Here is a 17,336-nt window from a genome sequence, read left to right on the forward strand (position 1 = left end):
TATTTATGCTTTTAATAGAAATGTCATTTTTTATTTCCAGTTATATAGGCAAACTTTTTTTATCTAGTATACTTCTTTTGAACTATTTTGAGTTATTGATCATGGTGGGAGGCAACTGTTGTTTGCTACATAACTAAGGCTACTTTAAATTAAAAGGCCAGATTGGCTATATATCTTATTGGGAAATATCTGCTTTGATGTTGAAATTGTAGATTAAAAAAAAAGTTCAGTGAACTACACTGCACCTCATTGATTTCTAAAGATCAAAATAAAAGAACTCCTTTGGCAGGACAGTGGAGGCAAAACACAACTCCCTCCACTCCAGAAACTGGAATTATCAAGATTAGCTTTTACCTGAGCCCAAATGGGGACCTATAGCATAATCCTAAATTCCTGCATAAAAGTGAATGACTGCCATTTGTCCTGCAGTAAGGACTCCACAGGACTGGGTGCACTGCAAGCTCTCCCAGAAGTTTTATTTTAAACAGAAAGGCAAGGTATTATGCATTTCAAATAAATAAACAGTCTTTGAGCATAACACCTTCTCCCAAATTCCTTGCAAAATATGGATCCGCCCTCACTTTCCGATGTTCAAGTACAAATGCCGATGCTTATGAAGCCAAGATGGCACCATTCATGTAGAAGAGGAAAGAACCAGCAGGGTTGGCCCCAAGGGTCTGGTAGAAACAAAGCCCTAAGGGGGGAGGTGAATACCCCCAAAACAGTCCAATGAGGACTGAACGTGTTGAGTGGCCAAAGAATGCTAACTGGCTGTTGGGGGGATAAAATGAAAAAACAGGTGGGCTGGGGAATTAGAATGGAGTATGCTAGAAGAGGGTGTGGCTGGCTGACTAGAACACTGAACAGGAACATTCTACACTGCAACATATTTTTGCAAGTCTCACTCGTCCATCATAATGATGGATAGCAAAGTAGTAAAAGAAAAAGTAAAGGATCATTTAAAGTTATAGTGCTAGTAATAAGGGATGTCTACTTTTTTTTTTTGAAACCTGATTTATAGAAACACTGGAAAACCCCCCCCCCCCGGTGTTCTATTGGGGTGGGATGTTTTAGCTTGGGACACCGCTTTAAAATAATGTTGGCAACACTCACAATGCAAGGGAGGACCAACTTACTCATTCATTTTTCCTGCAATATGAAAAAATAACTTTTGAAGACTGTATTTACATTTCTTAAATTATATAAACTGTAGAACATTTAAGCTGCAATCCTACAATGTTTAGGGGGGAAAAAAGTCTCCCAACATTCCCCAGCCACAAGACAGGACCTTTGAGGGCTTATAGCCGAAAAGCATCACTACAGCAACCTTGTAGTCCTCTCGGCTTAAATATCCTTTGTTGTCTTCGTCACATGCCTCAAATGCCTAAAGAAAACAAAGATGATAATGGTGATTAAACAAAAAACAGCCAACCAACAACTATCTATGTAATGTAATGTGTGTGTGTTTTGTGGGGGGAGAGTAGGCAATTGAATTTGATCACATATGTGTCAATAAACTATCTGGCATACTTTACAAGAGAATTCACTGCCTAAACTCTAATTTGGTATCTTGAAATTATGTTTTAAAAGCCTGTGATCTTTAAAGCACTGCTTTTTAGTAAAATAGTTGCAGTAATTATTACTCTTAATAGGGCTTATGTCAATAATGCTTTCAGGATTCTGCAAGAAATCTTATTTTTAATATGACTTCAAATATAAACTGGAATTAAAAAAAGTATTTCTAGATTATATCTATTTATTCAAAACATTTCTATATCACTCTTCAGATCAACATTTCCAGGACATTTTACAACTCCACAATAAAACATTAAGAGGTGATAAGGTGAAACAGTGATCTAGCAGCCCATAGATGTTTTTGCCTTTAAAACAGGAGTGCAGAACTGTTTTAGGTTGGGGGCACACTGCCCCACACCCTGTGGGCCAGATGACATCAGGCACATGGCCTCAGCCCCAATGTCATCCTCTTTTTCCTTTTCTTTGTGCTGGACGGAGGCACTAAACTGTGCCTCCTCCCAAAGGGGAAACAGGGCAGCTTAGGCATCAGGACTCTTCACCGTGCAGGTGAGTCCTGCACCTTTCATCCCTGTCATCTCTCAACTTGGAGGCAGCGGGCCTTGGAACTCACCTGTGCCCAGGGAAGAGTGGCCTCTCATCCCTGCTGCTACCTCTAATCTGGGGCGGATATTGGGGTTCACCCTGCGATCTCGGATATTGCAACAGGGATGAGAAGCAGTGGGGGCTGGGATGTGCCTGCACATGGGAAATAGCGCTTGCTTGCAGGAAAGTCCCAGTGCCCAGGCTACCCTGCATTCCCACTGCTATTTCTGTTCTCAGGCTGCTCTTCCCAGTATGAGCGAGTGAAGTCCAGGCTGCCAAGCATCTCTGCTGCTATCTCTGATCTGAGATCAGCAATAACAGCAAGAGTTCCCCTGTTGTCACACAGCAGCAGGGGAATCCCTCCTGCTATCACCTATCTCAGATGGAAGATAGCAGCAGGAACATGCTCTGAGGGGCTTCCTCCAAGGGGCAAGGATTGGAGTCTAAGCCACACCCTCTGGAAGAATTCCAAGAGGGTGACGGCTGGACTGGGGTGCCCCATGGTCTGGAGATCCTGCACCCCTTCTTTAAAGCCATTGATATGGCTGGAGTGATGTGGGAGAGAAGGTAGTAAGAGGCTGCCATTGTTGAGCAAGAACCAAGGGAGAAGGTCCTCCATGCCTTTACCGGAGGGAGATGTCAAGCAGCAGCTAAGGGAGGTGGCAGGACTGTGGAGGTGTACTGCTGCTGACTGGCCAAGCACACTCTGCAGGGCTCAAAACCAGTGCCTTGCACCTATGCAGGACCTAAACGGTCAGTCAGAAGCTACACTGCCCCATCTTATCTGCCGCCTCATATCTTCCTCTGGTAAAGACATGGAGGACCTTCATCTTTGGCATTTGGCATCAATAGTTTGAAAGACAAAAGTAGACTCTGGATTCCCAATTTGACAATCCTAACCATAGCTAAATGCCATGAAGTTTAAGATCAAGAAAAAGAATACTAAAAGAAAGAGGCCTACAACAAAGATCTACTATTACAGCATCTTCAATTTCTTTCTTCAACAACTGCTGACCGTACTTTTTTTCAGCAGCTACTAAAGTAGCCACAAAGAATAAAGAAAATGCTGGCAAAGGCAATCTTGAGTTAGATAACAGCAAAACTGCAGTGATATAAGTAGTTCAGAAATACTCTTAATATTCTTTGAATGAATATAAAAAATAACAGTAACCGAGACTAAAACTGAATCATATAACTGGATTTTTAAACATTTGAATCTCTGCTTCTTGGCTTTAGATCTGTTATAGCATCATGCAGGAACATGCTTATGAAATAATCTAAATTAAAAAATGGCAGATCGACTACTTGATTATCACCAGAAGCACTTTGTCAAGAAAACTGTTAATAAGATGCATGAACAAATTATCAGGTCCTGAGAACACACCAGGACTACATTTAGACTTTTTTTTAATAACCCCGCCCCCCAAATCATCTAACAGCTGTTGGTATTTTAATGCCTGGATAGCATCTATAAATACAACAGAGATGATAAGCCCTTCACAGCAAGTGAACAAGAAGCAATTCTCACATCCTAGACAACCCCAAAACAAAGAGATATCTAGTTCTAAGCATGAAATGAATGTGCAAAGCAAAACCAAACTTCCTATCTGAAATATTAGTTGAGTACTCCTTGCACAGACAGTTTTTAAAAAGGTGGACGACATGTTAATCAATGGGGGGGGGGGGGAATAGGAACAAAATGGAAAACAACCTTTGATTAGCACGTTGTCCTAACTCAGCCCCCATGTCATGTGAACCAGGCCATTATTTGAAGAGTTTTATTAAAAAAACATGGATTGAGCATTCCAATGACAAAACAAGAACTGAATTTGTCACATATAGATTTTGATTCCATAATTTTGAGAAAATCAAAGTAAATTTTGTGTCATTGTGTTCATGAATGGCATCAGGTGTGCCTTTACTAGCCCGTTTCACATGACCATGGCTGGAAAAATTAGCCACAGCGGCATATTTCCCCCGTAGCGCATGCTGAGGGATTAGCATAAATACCCTTAGCAGCATGGCTTGTCTGTGAATATGGCCAGCATGGCTTATTGTGGTGGATAATAAATCACCCAGAACCCATGGATTGTTGAGGTTTCTGGGTAGCTTGTTACCTATGGCAACTAACTACCTAGGCTGGGTTTGCACGACATAACAAGCCCTGCTGCCAAGGGTAATTATGTTAATCCACCTGATATACAAACAGCACATGCAGAGTGGTTAACAAGCCACTGTGGCTTATTAACCAGTCTGTGGTCATGTAAACCACGTATATTATTTCTTGTAAACAATGCTTTAAGAACAGCTCCATAAAAAATACTGTATTCCCATGAAATCTTATGTTCACCTCCTTTTCTCAGCATTTTCAAATAGCCCCTATTGCTTTCCCAAAGCAAAGAAAAGACAAGCCTAGAAAAATGTTAAGAATTTGTGTTAGATGTACGGGATGAAGAAGAAAGGAAGCAGACAACTTGTTAAAGGAGCAGTGAAGATGCAGTAAGGGAAGGTCTGTCTCCATTAGCTGCCCCACAGATTTACTTTCAAAGAGGTCGTCAACACTGTATGAATGAACAGGTCCTTTCCAATATTGGTTTATTATTATTATTATTATTTATTATTATTATTTATTTATATAGCACCATCAATGTACATGGTGCTGTACAGAGTAAAACAGTAAATAGCAAGACTCTGCCGCATAGGCTTACAATCTAATAAAATCATAGTAAAACAATAAGGAGGGGAAGAGAATGCCAACAGGTACAGGGAAGGGTAAGCAGGCACAGGGTAGGGAAAAACTAACAGTAGAAAGTAACAGTAGAAGTCTGCACAACATCAAGTTTTAAAAGCTTTAGGAAAAAGAAAAGTTTTTAGTTGAGCTTTAAAAGCTGTGATTGAACTTGTAGTTTAAGCCCAGTATGGGGATTAAAACAGCCTTGGTGGAGAGCATACACCAGAATTTATAAAAGGGAGCACTGTTGGTTCTCCTGGACCTCTCAGCAGTACTCAATATCATCTACCATGGTATCCTTTTAGGATGTTTGGCTTAAATGGAATGGAGCTTGGAGGTCTTGGAGGTTTGGAGGTTTATGGTACTTGGAGGCCTTATTTGGGCTGGAAGGTAGATAAATAAAAATAATTGCATCTTGATCATATATTTTTTCTCTGTTCATTGTAAAGAAGACTAGTAAAAGTTCCAAAATTTACTCTGGGAACTGTGGAATAAGAAAAACTATTGCTGTTTGCTTACTTATATTAGGAAGAAAAGGAGTGAGATCCTTTTCTGTGAATTTTTAATTTTAATTTTTGTGAACCGCCCAGAGAGCTCTGGCTATTGGGCAGTATAGAAATGTAATAAATAAATAAATAAAAATATCCCCCCTAAGTGTTTTTTCACTTTTCTCACCTAATGAACTTTGGATTCACATCATAAACATGTGACAATATCAAAGATTGAAAGAAATGCTAGATCTGCAAATATATTGCCATTGATCTGAACAGGGCTTCTTCCTCAGATACCTAGGGCTACAATTTTGTACACATTTACCTGAGTGTAAGTTTCAGGGTGCATTTATACACATTTTTGTAAGCCACCTTACATCCTTTTTTCATTTGAAGAATAAGATATAACTTTATTACTAAATTTTAATATCCAACCAGCCTTACTTTTTCGTAAGTATGCATATGAACACACTGTAAAACACATCACGACTAAATGAAGTCTCAAGCACTTCAATGAGTCTACTCTAAGGCCTTAGCTAGACCTACCTGATAGTCTGCAATGGAGGAGGGAAGATCTTGCGCTGTGACTAACGCGAGATCCCTCCGTTTACACGCGAGGTGCGACGACCTCAGGAAGAGCGGTGTCGCACCCACCATTTTTTTATTTTTAAAGGGAGAGGAGCACACGAATGCTTGTGCACTAAAGGTAGGTGCTTTTTTAAAAAAATATTTTCATCTCCCCGCTCCCCCCACCCTACCCCCGATGGGCGCAGCTCCCGGTTCCGTGCGAGTAATCGCAGGGAGCCGAGTCAAACCGCGACAACAGTCGTTCCATGGTCTCGGGCTCAGCCCGAGGAAAAACCAGGCCCAAAGGGGAGTGCTCTATCCTGGGGCAAGGGAGGGATGATCCCTCCCTGATCCCAGGATCCCCTGTGCGTCATGTGGACACACAGGGACGATCTCAGGGTTCACCCCGTGATAAAGCCTGGTCTAGCTAAGGCCTAAGCAAAACTAAATTAGATAAAATCCAACTTTCAGTTACTGCTGGGGATATTTTTAAAAACTGACACAGAACTCCTGCCAAGGTAATCACACCTGCCGTATCCACTGCAGAACTATTTCAAGAAATGGATAAGTACCTGGCAGTGGTTGGGCAGCTGCCTGATCCAATCTCAAAGGAACATGTGATGGGCATCAGCCTCTATTGGGCAAACAAAATTATGGTGTAATGCCAGAGTGGGCAACTTGGTGCCATCCAGACATTTGAGACTATAATTTCCATAAAACCTGACCATCAGCTATAGCGTCTGGAGTTTATGGGGGTTGTAATCCAAAGAAGATCAAACCAGTCCATACTCCAGGAAATAAAGCCAGACTGCTCACTTGAGGGAATGGTATTAAAGGCAAAACTGAAGTACTTTGGCCACATAATGAGAAGACAGGATACCCTGGAGAAGAGGCTGATGCTAGGGAAACTGGAAGGCAAAAGGAAGAGGGGCCGACCAAGGGCAAGATGGATGGATAATATTCTGGAGGTGACAGACTTGACCTTGGGGGAGCTGGGGGTGGCGACAGCCGACAGAAAGCTCTGGTGTGGGCTGGTCCATGAAGTCACGAAGAGTCGGAAACGACTGAACGAATAAACAACAACAATCCAAAACATCTGGATGGCACCAAATTGCCTGCCTCTGGACTAGGACTGGAGGGACCAAGATTGAAAACCCCATTCAACCATGAAAACTTCCTGGGTATTTTTTTTAAAATTTATTTTAGTTGCAATTATAACAAAACAAAAGGGTGTGTGTGGTGGTGGGGATTACAAACAACAACAGGAACATAACAAATCACATAAATATTGATTCGCAATCAAAACTCACAACACCAATGGGTTAAAAAAAAGACGGGGGGGGGGAGAAAGGATTTGACATTTCTGTTTCAAGTGTGTACATATAGCTAAGAAAGCATCCAGACAAAATCGACAACTGTAAGATACATGTTCAAATGCAGCAAGAGCAGTAACATCTTGAGTCCATTAGGTAGGGGGTATTTGTTCTTCCAAGCTAAGAGTATAGAGGCACAATTCTATGCATGATAAGACAGAAATAAGTCCTACAACTTCCAGCATCACTCAGCCAGGATTGCCGGCTGGGAGCTATAGGACAGAAATGTTTATAAATGCATAGGATGGCTCTTTACAACTGTTAGGGCACTCAGGGTCCACTTTTGTTTCCCACCTGTTCATCCCCACAGAATGTAATTTTAAAGCTCGCGTGCATCCACAATTATCACAGTTTTTTCAAGAACAACGTTTATGCGAGCAATGTCTTCCAACCAGAAAGAAGCCACCAAAGAACTTACACACATATAAACCCCCCTGGTTGAGCCTGACCTACCACATAGGGTTGTTGTGAAGATAAAAGGAGGCAGATGGGGGGGGGGGAACACATCCTCCACCTTGAGGCCCTAGAAAGAAAGCTGGGACACCCATCCATGCATGATGCACCCACCTTAACCCATCGCTTCCTGCGACACTCATTGCCGTCGCGCCTTCCTCCCTTCTCCGCCTCTTCAGACATTGCTAACAACGGCGGCACCTGCAACCGGCCTGAAGACTCCCGTAGCAACCAAACCACGCCCCCTCAACTTCCCCTTAACAACCAAAACGCCGCCTCTTATTGGTTAGAAGCACGAGGAACGGCACGTCGGTTGAAATGGGTGGGAAAGAGCCTTTAGACCCTCCCTCCACCGCCTCGTTTAGCCGTCTGAATCATTGGGCGTCCTTAAGTGTCAATCATACTCTGAATGCAAGATCCAGACTTCCCCGGAACCGGAAGTTCCCCTCAGAGGGCCGCGTCTGTCTTTTCGGCTTGCTTTTCCACGCTGCCTCGAAAAAGGCGGTTGGCTTAAAAGGGAAGGGAGGTTTGAGGAAGTTTTTTTCCTCGCTTTTCTTCCTACTGTGTTTTTGCGAGAAGTTTTGCATTATCTCTCTTCCCTTCCTTCTTCCAGGAACGGCGACCAATTCAGGCGTTGGCCTTGCAGAGCAAAGCCCTGACAAAGGAACACCAGCTGTTTCGATATAAGAAGAAGCGCCCCGGGCACTTTCTGTTCCGTTTTGGCAAAGCCGTTGCCCGACCAGGGAAGGAAAATATTTAAGTTTATAGAACGGGTTAAACACGACCCCCCCCCCCGGCTAAAAGCAAAGGCGAATTGAGGCGACTTCTCAAGTAGCTTAAGCTTCTTCAGCCAAGCATATTGCATCTATTTTCCCCTCAAGAGACGTTTAGGCTGAGTGGTCTGTAATATCCAGGCCCCAGAGGCCTCTTTCCTAAAACTTTGCCTATGGGTAGTTGCCGTTCTCCTTAGAACTGTAGGGATAGGAAGAATGAGCAGGTACAATCCTGCTGCTGGTTTGGCATTTTGAGGAGGTGGGAGGAGAGAGTGTAAGTTCCAAATATAATATGATGCTCTTTGGATGGCTCTGGAGGGGAACGTGTGAAAAAGCAAAGCGTTTGACGCATTCACGAGAAGGTGGGGAAGTAGTTACCTTACCACACCCCCACAGATCCTATCTGCCTCTTCCCTAACTCTTTTTTAAAGCCTATCATGTTTCAGGAAAGCGAGCATGGGAAATGGACAGTGTCAAGTAGTGATGAGAGTGCAGATGAGCAAGCTGGTCTTGAGAAGCCCTCCACCTCTTTGTCTCAGCCATCTGGGCAAAATGAAGATAGGGGCCCCCATTACCCTTGTTCAGAAGCCAGGAAAGCTGCTCACAAGAGAAAATCTTCCCCTTTGAAATATAACGATGGAAGCTTTCCACCAAAGATGGCCCCAGCCCCCAAACAGAAGCCTTCTCAAGAAGGTTTAGGTTGGTGCCTTTCAAGTAGTGATGATGAGGACGATTTCAAAGGCCAAGGAGGGAAAATAGAGGCAGAAGCCAATGTTGGCCAGAAGGAGTGCTGGGCTCCTAAAGAGCCAGCAACAACTCATAAGCTTCCACTGAACCACAAGTCTGCAGAGCCGTCTGAAAAAATGCAGGATACTTGGGATCTGTTGAATGGAGAGAACTCTTTCAGATTCTTCCTCACTAAAGTCAATGGAATTAAGTCAAAGTACAATACTGGAGCCCTCCACATAAAAGGTGAGTAATATCAAGGCAGAAATGAGTAGATGAATGTTCTGAAAGCTACATAAGAGCTGGTATATAGGCCAAAACTGATATGGGAGGCATGGCAGTTTGCAGAGGCTACTTTGTGATTAGAAAATTTGTCCAGGTCACTCAGGCATGTACATTACTTGATTTATCTGTGTGATGACTGACATGAATGTGTAAATGAACTCCATTGAAAAGCATGTGAGGTAAAGTGATATAAAAATTCTATCAGGTATTATATCTGTGGTGACTCATCCACACACATGTATTATCACTTGATGTTGCCGTTATCAACGTATTGAGCACACATGTCTCAACCAGCCTATTTATTTTTTTATTGCATATTTATACCGCCCAATAGCTGAAGCTCCTGGGTGGTTCACTACTGCCCTTTTGTATGTCAAAGAGAGGATAGGTTGATGGGAAAATGGGACAGGACCTTCTTTATGGTGGCCCTTCAGTTGTAGAACACTCTGGCCCTATTCATACAATCTTGGGGGGAGGGTGGGGAGCAGAACAACGGAGCAAGAAGGAGTTGGAAAACCACAATTTGTGCGCCCCTCACATTACTGGCAGCCATGTGGTACACTGTTGTTTACTTACCCCTCCCTCCCATCCTCCCTCCACCCTTGGCGCTTATCCCAGTGGCTGCCACAGCAGGAGGAATTGCATTGCACTGGCTGCTCTATCTGTTACTACACAACAGTGTGAATAGAGATCACCTGGGCCAGCTACAGTGTTACTGGACATTCCAGACATTCTACCCGGCTGTGTCTAGGTTTCCTGCATATTTCCATGGAACGCATGGCTTTACTTACTCAGCCCCCATTGCATGACACAGTAAGCCACCCCACAGTAGAGGGTGGGTAGTCAGGATGGGTAGTTTACCGATCCTGGACAGGGATTTCATGTCCTGTCCCCCCGACACATGACAGAATACACCACTATGGATCACCCTCAAATTTGACCCATGGTGACTTAACATTACATCTGAACCCAGCCTCGCTCTAAGACGGTTAGAGTGGAGCCTTTGTTTAAATGAGCCCTTAAAAACTTTTTCTATCACATTGTATTTGAATCATGTTAAATGTAGTAGCTCTGCTCTGTGTTTAAAAGCTTGTTATTTGCAAGTCAGATTTTTTAAAAATAGGATTAATATTTAAATCAGTTTTTTATTTTTAAAAATCAAATGAGTTATTAAATTTATTTCTTATTTAAAAATAGGATAGTTACAATTAAGGTCCCATTCACTTGCGTGAGGAGGGGGTTATGTTTACAGGAACTAACGTGGTGGTGCCCCTCCTGTGGAATTCCCTGCCTCTGGAGGTCAGGCAGGCACCAACCTTGTACTCCTTTCGGTGCCTCCTGAAAACATCTTTATTCCAAGAAGCCTTTCTTTAACATGCAGCCTTGGATTTCTGTTTTTGCTTCTTTTAAATTTTGTTTTAACTGTTTTATTCTGTTTTTATTTTCATTTTACCTTGTACACTGCTCCAAAAAATTTCAATGGGGAGCGGTATATAAATATTCTAAATAAATACTGCAAGTAGGCCTGCTGCAGAACCCCGTACTGCTGCATGGTTCCAGTAACCTCCCTCCCTGTAGTTAAGGCACATACTTTCTCACGCATCCTGGCCTCCACTGCAGCATGAACACTCTCTCCAGGGTCTGTCCATTGCCAAGAAAAAAAAAGTTGCATAGGTTGCAACCATAGAAAAATGACAATAAAACACAGTGGATAAAATGTTGAGGCCCATAGGCCAATAGCAGCTCCTAATCACCTCAAATGAGGGTCGCTACATTCATTCACTCTCTTTTTGCAGTAACTTGCTCTTGTCAGCAGGGAATGAGCAGCTTTGCCTTGTTATTTGTTTTAGCAGTAGGTCAGCTGCTATGATCTGGGCTACAAGAAAACACTTTGTGGGCGGGGAGTCAGGAGAACCTGCAGCTCCTCAGCTGTAGGGTGACTGGGGGTGGGGAGGAGGGCAATGCAGGAGCAATAAATCAATTAACTGAGATGGGAGAGGCACCCAAGAGGAAAAGAGCAACATGACTGGCCAGCTTCAGTAGTGCAGTACTGAAATACTGAAAGTGGAGGGGAAATTGAATGCATGGACGGGCAAGAGAGCAATGTGGACCTGTACAGAGCACTCTTTCAGTCATGAGAAAAAAATCCATTCCAATGTAAGCCTGTTGGAATGTGCCTACCTGGTCACTGATGGATGATGCGTTACTTGGACGATGTGGATGGGGAGGAGAGGCCTAAAAAGGTGTTGCTGCTTGATGGAGAGGATCCCAAGTGGCCTTGGTGGTGGCAATGCCTGGAGGCAAAGTAGATCTAACTTGAAAAGATCACTGCACTGAACTATGATGTAGTGTTATTCTGAACATGCCCATTGCCTCATAATCATTAATATGCAGTAGGCTTTTCTTTCAGTCACTTGCCTCAATGTGAAAGCCTTGACTTTGACTTATGAATAATGTTGTTAAAACAAATTAGTGGATACTGATTTTAATAAAAATGCATAGTAACAATGTTTCTAATTTTTCTAACAGATATTTTGTCTCCTCTTTTTGGATCTCTTGTATCTTCTGCTCAGGTAAATTTTATATATTTATGTTTCTCTTTTAAAATGTGGTGCAGTATCATTCATTCAGCTACCCATTGAACCCATTTGAAACAGTCTGGAGATGCATAAAAATTATAGCTGGTCCTGTTGGTGTATTAGAACAACTCTAAAAGCTATGGTAGAGTATTGCCTTCATTAGGATTGCAGGAAGGGTTAGTTTAGCATGTTGTCCAAATTAGAGATCCTGGCTTGTTGCAACAAGACAAGCCGAGATTCATAAACTAAGAACAAACCCTGGTTTATGGTCATAAATTTAAGGAGCATAAAAGGCCAGGATTCCCAGTTCAGACAATATGTTAAACCATTTCTGCTTTGTTTCAGTGCTTGCAATAGCAGGAGGTTCCCAGAATCCTGGCATACCATTCTGTGTGAGCATGGCTACTCTTCTCTGATCTAGATTATTATTATTTTGATAATCCCCTAAATATCCATCCATATGTGTAGTAGTTGAAATTAGCACACCTTATATTTAATGAGTTACGTGGTAACCATAAGTGAAAAAAAATTCCATGGAGGTGAGTGAACAAGCTGGCAGAGAAGGAATGGATCTCTCCATCCCTCATCTACCAGTTTGCTTAATTTCTCTGCTTGTTATGCAAAAAATGAAACCTCTCTCCCACCCCTCCACCAGATCATTTGGTAGAAGGTAGTTTATTGACATGCTAAGAGACTAGTATGCTGTGTTTCCATGCTGGCCACAGAAGTGGGGAAGCCCCCCACCCCCACTCCACTCCTTCACAGCCACCTTCCCCAGTTCTGTGGTCAGCATGAAAATGCAGGATAACCTTAAACTAGTGAAAGAACAAATTACAGGCTAATAACTTCTGCGGGCTTATTTATAAGACTGAATTAACATGTAGCAATAACATCTTCTTAGGCATATCTTGCATGTTTAAGGTTCTACTTAAATGGGTGAGCATTTTTGCTTAGTGTGTATTTATATATGCATAGTTGCTTTAATTAGGAAATAAAGCTCCAAAATAAAATTCTAACTGGGGTGGGTTAATATTATGGAACAGTATTGATCAACAAATATCAGTAAACATTGTTTTGGTGAAAAGGCATTTCCAGCTCCACTTCTAACAACTATTTATTTTTCTTTCCATGGCCAAGTTTAACTATTGTATAGATGTGAAGTGGCTTGTCAAACAGTATCCAAAAGAATTCAGGTACATATTTTTAACAGTTCTATCCTAAAGTGTCTCATTGTTCTTGATGATCACTTTAACAGACATAAAAAATTATCTGGACCTCTGCTTCATGTTTTTGTTTCACACTATCTAGATTACAATTATACTTAGTATTGTGTGATTAAATTTATTATTTTACTTAGAATTGCCTTAGGGGCAGGAAAAAGGTGACATTGAAAGTGTAGCAACACTGTGGCTATCTTTCATCTGCAGATACTATTATCTTTGAAGAACACTGCATGCATTTTTGCTTTTAGGAGCTGTGCTGCTTTTAAAAGTCTTAATTTCCCCCCAGCATTTCACTTGATTATTTGTACCATTCAACGTGATAATAAAGTTGATAGCACTGGGATGTTGTCCACATACTGTGTTTAAGTTCAGGGACTTAACTTATGTAGTAGGTGTAGACTTAACTTATGACTTAACGATGTAGTAGTTATATAGAAGGTTTTGTGGTTTGTTCTTATGGTAGATCTTATCCTACTTTTCTGACTTTAAATATTTGTGTAGCTGTTTGACAGCAATATGGAATAGTATGATCTCTTAAGTAACTTGCTAAACATCAATTATATAAAGGTATTAGGGTCTCAAGCAACATTTAAGTGTTTACAAAATAAAGTTTGTGGGGGTTTTTTATAAAAAAAAACCTTTTGTTTGATCAGTTTAAAATTCAACAGTAAAATAAGTGGTAATCACTTCTCTTATTCCTTGGAATCAGTATGGCACCAACTGTTCACTGAATTTCATGCACGTTCTTAATTGTGAAATCTTAAGTGCAGTGTTCTGCAAGGTATTAGATCTCATATGCTTAACTAGAAGCTTGTTCCTTAATCCTAGTATAAGTTTAATGTTCTCAATCTCCTAAAAGGGGGTTCCATCACTTCTCCATAAACTTGGCTATCAATAAGTATTATTTATGACGACTATGGGCATGTCTACACGGGACTTTTATCCCGGGGTTGTCCCTGTGCATCCACATGACGCACAGGGGATCCCGGGGGCAATCAGGGACAACCCTTTCATTTTTCAGGGATAACTGGTTTCCCAGTTATCCAGATTTTTCCCCGCAGTCCCGTGACCGTTCTGAGACTGTGGGAGGTGTGGGTGTCCGTCATGCCTGGTGCCCACTTGCTTGCGAGTAAGCACGGCATCAGAAATGGTGGCTCTGTACCCATCAGGGGAGGGGATGGCAGCAATTTTGCCACACCTGGGATGGCAGGGAGGGGTGTTGGGGGCCGATTTCAGGGGGAAAGGCTTTTTTTATTTTCGTTGGAATGGGGCCTCGCTCTTGTGCGACCAGCCCCTCTGCTTCCAACGACAACAAAAAATGGCAGCCGCTACGTCCTGCTTCCTCCCCGGACTTTGCGTGCCACATGTGAATCCAGGGGGAGGATCTCACGATCATATTGCGAGATCCTTCCCCTTCCTTCTCTCGGCGTAGACATGCTCTATGTGGAACCTCCATGTTCACAGGCAATATGTCTTTGGTTGCTGGGGAGCAATAACAGAAGGGTTTTGACATTCAAATTCTGCTTGTGGGTGTCTCAGATGCACCTGGTTAGCCACTGTGGGAAGCAGCCTGCTGGATTAGATGGACTCTTTGTCTGATCCGTGGTATTGTATACTTCTGCATCAATACCAACCAGGGTTTTCAAATCTGTTTCAAACTGTTTATGAAAGCAGGCCTGGTTCTAACCATGGTTAGAATAGGGATATGCTTCACCATGGTTAAAACAAACCATGGAAGAGAAAGGAGGAGCAGGAGTGAGAGAAATTGCAGAGAGAGGTGGGAGAGAAGGGAGCCTACAGCACACTTAATCATAGAATCATAGAATAGCAGAGTTGGAAGGGGCCTACAAGGCCATCGAGTCCAACCCCCTGCTCAATGCAGGAATCCACCCTAAAGCATCCCTGACAGATGGTTGTCCAGCTGCCTCTTGAATGCCTCTAGTGTGGGAGAGCCCACAACCTCCCTAGGTAGCTGATTCCATTGTCGCACTGCTCTAACAGTCAGGAAGTTTTTCCTGATGTCCAGCCGGAATCTGGCTTCCTTTAACTTGAGCCCGTTATTCCGTGTCCTGCACTCTGGGAGGATCGAGAAGAGATCCTGGCCCTCCTCTGTGTGACAACCTTTTAAGTATTTGAAGACTGCTATCATGTCTCCCCTCAATCTTCTCTTCTCCAGGCTAAACATGCCCAGTTCTTTCAGTCTCTCTTCATAGGGCTTTGTTTCTAGACCTCTGATCATCCTGGTTGCCCTCTTCTGAACACGCTCCAGCTTGTCTGCGTCCTTCTTGAATTGTGGAGCCCAGAACTGGACGCAATACTCTAGATGAGGCCTAACCAGGGCCGAATAGAGAGGAACCAGTACCTCACGTGATTTGGAAGCTATACTTCTATTAATGCAGCCCAAAACAGCATTTGCCTTTCTTGCAGCCATATCGTACTGTTGGCTCATATTCAGCTTGTGATCTACAACAATTCCAAGATCTTTCTCGTTTGTAGTATTGCTGAGCCAAGTGTCCCCCATCTTGTAACTGTGCATTTGGTTTCTATTCCCTAAATGTAGAACTTGGCATTTATCCCTATTAAATTTCATTCTGTTGTTTTCAGCCCAGCACTCCAGCCTATCAAGATCACTTTGAAGTTTGTTTCTGTCTTCCAGGGTATTAGCTATCCCACCCAATTTTGTGTCATCTGCAAATTTGATCAGCGTTCCCTGCACCTCCTCGTCCAAATCATTAATAAAAATGTTGAAGAGCACTGGGCCCAGGACTGAGCCCTGCGGCACCCCACTCGTTGCCTCTCCCCAGTTTGAGAAGGTTCCATTGATAAGTACTCTTTGAGTCCGATTCTGTAGCCAACTGTGGATCCACCTAATAGTTGTTCCATCTAGCCCACTTTTAGCTAGTTTGTTAATCAGAATGTCATGTGGTACTTTGTCAAAAGCTTTGCTGAAGTCAAGATATATGACGTCCACAGCATTCCCACAGTCCACAAGGGAGATTATCCTATCAAAAAATGAGATCAAATTAGTCTGACAGGATTTGTTCCTGACAAATCCATGTTGGCTTCTAGTAATCACTGCATTGATTTCAAGGTGTTTACAGATTGACTTCTTTATAATCTGCTCCAGAATTTTCCCAGGGATGGATGTCAGACTGACTGGTCTGTAGTGACCAGGTTCCTCCTTTTTGCCCTTTTTGAAGATAGGGACAACGTTAGCCCTCCTCCAGTCATCCGGCACCTCACCCGTCTTCCATGATTTTGCAAAGATAATAGACAAAGGTTCTGAGAGTTCTTCCGCTAGCTCCTTCATTACTCTTGGATGCAGTTCATCGGGCCCTGGAGATTTGAACTCATTCAAGGAAATTAGGTGTTCTTTGACCATTTCTTTATCAATCTCAAACTGCAATCCTGCCCCCTCAACTTCTGCTTCACTTTTTCCAGGGGGGTCATAGACCCGCTTTTGGGAGAAGACCGAGGCAACCATGTTTAGTTAAATACATTACATCTGTACCAAGCCTTAGTGACTGCCTCCTGTGCATGCAGTTGAATAGCTGTTGCGTAGAAAATCCTTTAATTCTTGTTCATATATTTCATTTCAGCCTATTGCTTAAATAACATTTTGAATGCACCATGCGGTATCTTTATATCTGGATGCTTCATTGTAGACAGGAGACCCTGCTTATTGGTTTCCTGTTTGCAGCTGTTTGGCCACTGTGTGAACAGAATGCTGGGCTGGATGAACCCTTGGTCTGATCCAGCAGGGCTCTTCTTATGTTCTTAAGGCCATGTGAGTTCATACTCACATACAATGCCTTAACCTGATTTTCTGGGTTCTGACAACACCACAGCCCTTCCCATTCAAGAGGGTCCCCTGACTGTCTGTGTAGCATTTGGAGGGTTGAGCTGTGGGGGCTGCTGGAGTAGGAGAGAGCAAAGAAATTAGCTTCCTGGAATTCTCTTCCACTAGTGCAAATGTTCTCCTTATAAACCTGTAAGGTTGTTTGGGTTGTAAGGGGT

General features: G+C 42.7%; 2 protein-coding genes across 2 annotated transcripts in view; one reads left to right on the plus strand and one right to left on the minus strand.

Moving 5' to 3' along the window:
- The window catches only part of EFCAB11 (EF-hand calcium binding domain 11), a 49,331-nt gene extending 41,400 nt beyond the window's left edge, over positions 1-7,931 (minus strand). The window contains exons 1-2 of the mRNA XM_063117947.1: positions 7,848-7,931; positions 1,289-1,384 (exon numbers count right to left, since the gene is read on the minus strand). Coding sequence (XP_062974017.1) covers positions 1,289-1,384; positions 7,848-7,916 — 165 coding nt within the window. The 5' untranslated portion in view covers positions 7,917-7,931. The remainder of the gene's footprint in view (positions 1-1,288; positions 1,385-7,847) is intronic.
- Positions 7,932-8,178: 247 nt separating this feature from the next.
- The window catches only part of TDP1 (tyrosyl-DNA phosphodiesterase 1), a 41,884-nt gene continuing 32,726 nt past the window's right edge, over positions 8,179-17,336 (plus strand). The window contains exons 1-4 of the mRNA XM_063117946.1: positions 8,179-8,730; positions 8,938-9,478; positions 12,047-12,090; positions 13,234-13,289. Of these exons, the coding sequence (XP_062974016.1) occupies positions 8,944-9,478; positions 12,047-12,090; positions 13,234-13,289 (635 nt within the window). The 5' untranslated portion in view covers positions 8,179-8,730; positions 8,938-8,943. The remainder of the gene's footprint in view (positions 8,731-8,937; positions 9,479-12,046; positions 12,091-13,233; positions 13,290-17,336) is intronic.

This window comes from Elgaria multicarinata, chromosome 2 (genome assembly GCF_023053635.1).
Source record: "Elgaria multicarinata webbii isolate HBS135686 ecotype San Diego chromosome 2, rElgMul1.1.pri, whole genome shotgun sequence".
In the NCBI taxonomy this organism is placed as follows: Eukaryota; Metazoa; Chordata; class Lepidosauria; order Squamata; family Anguidae; genus Elgaria; species Elgaria multicarinata.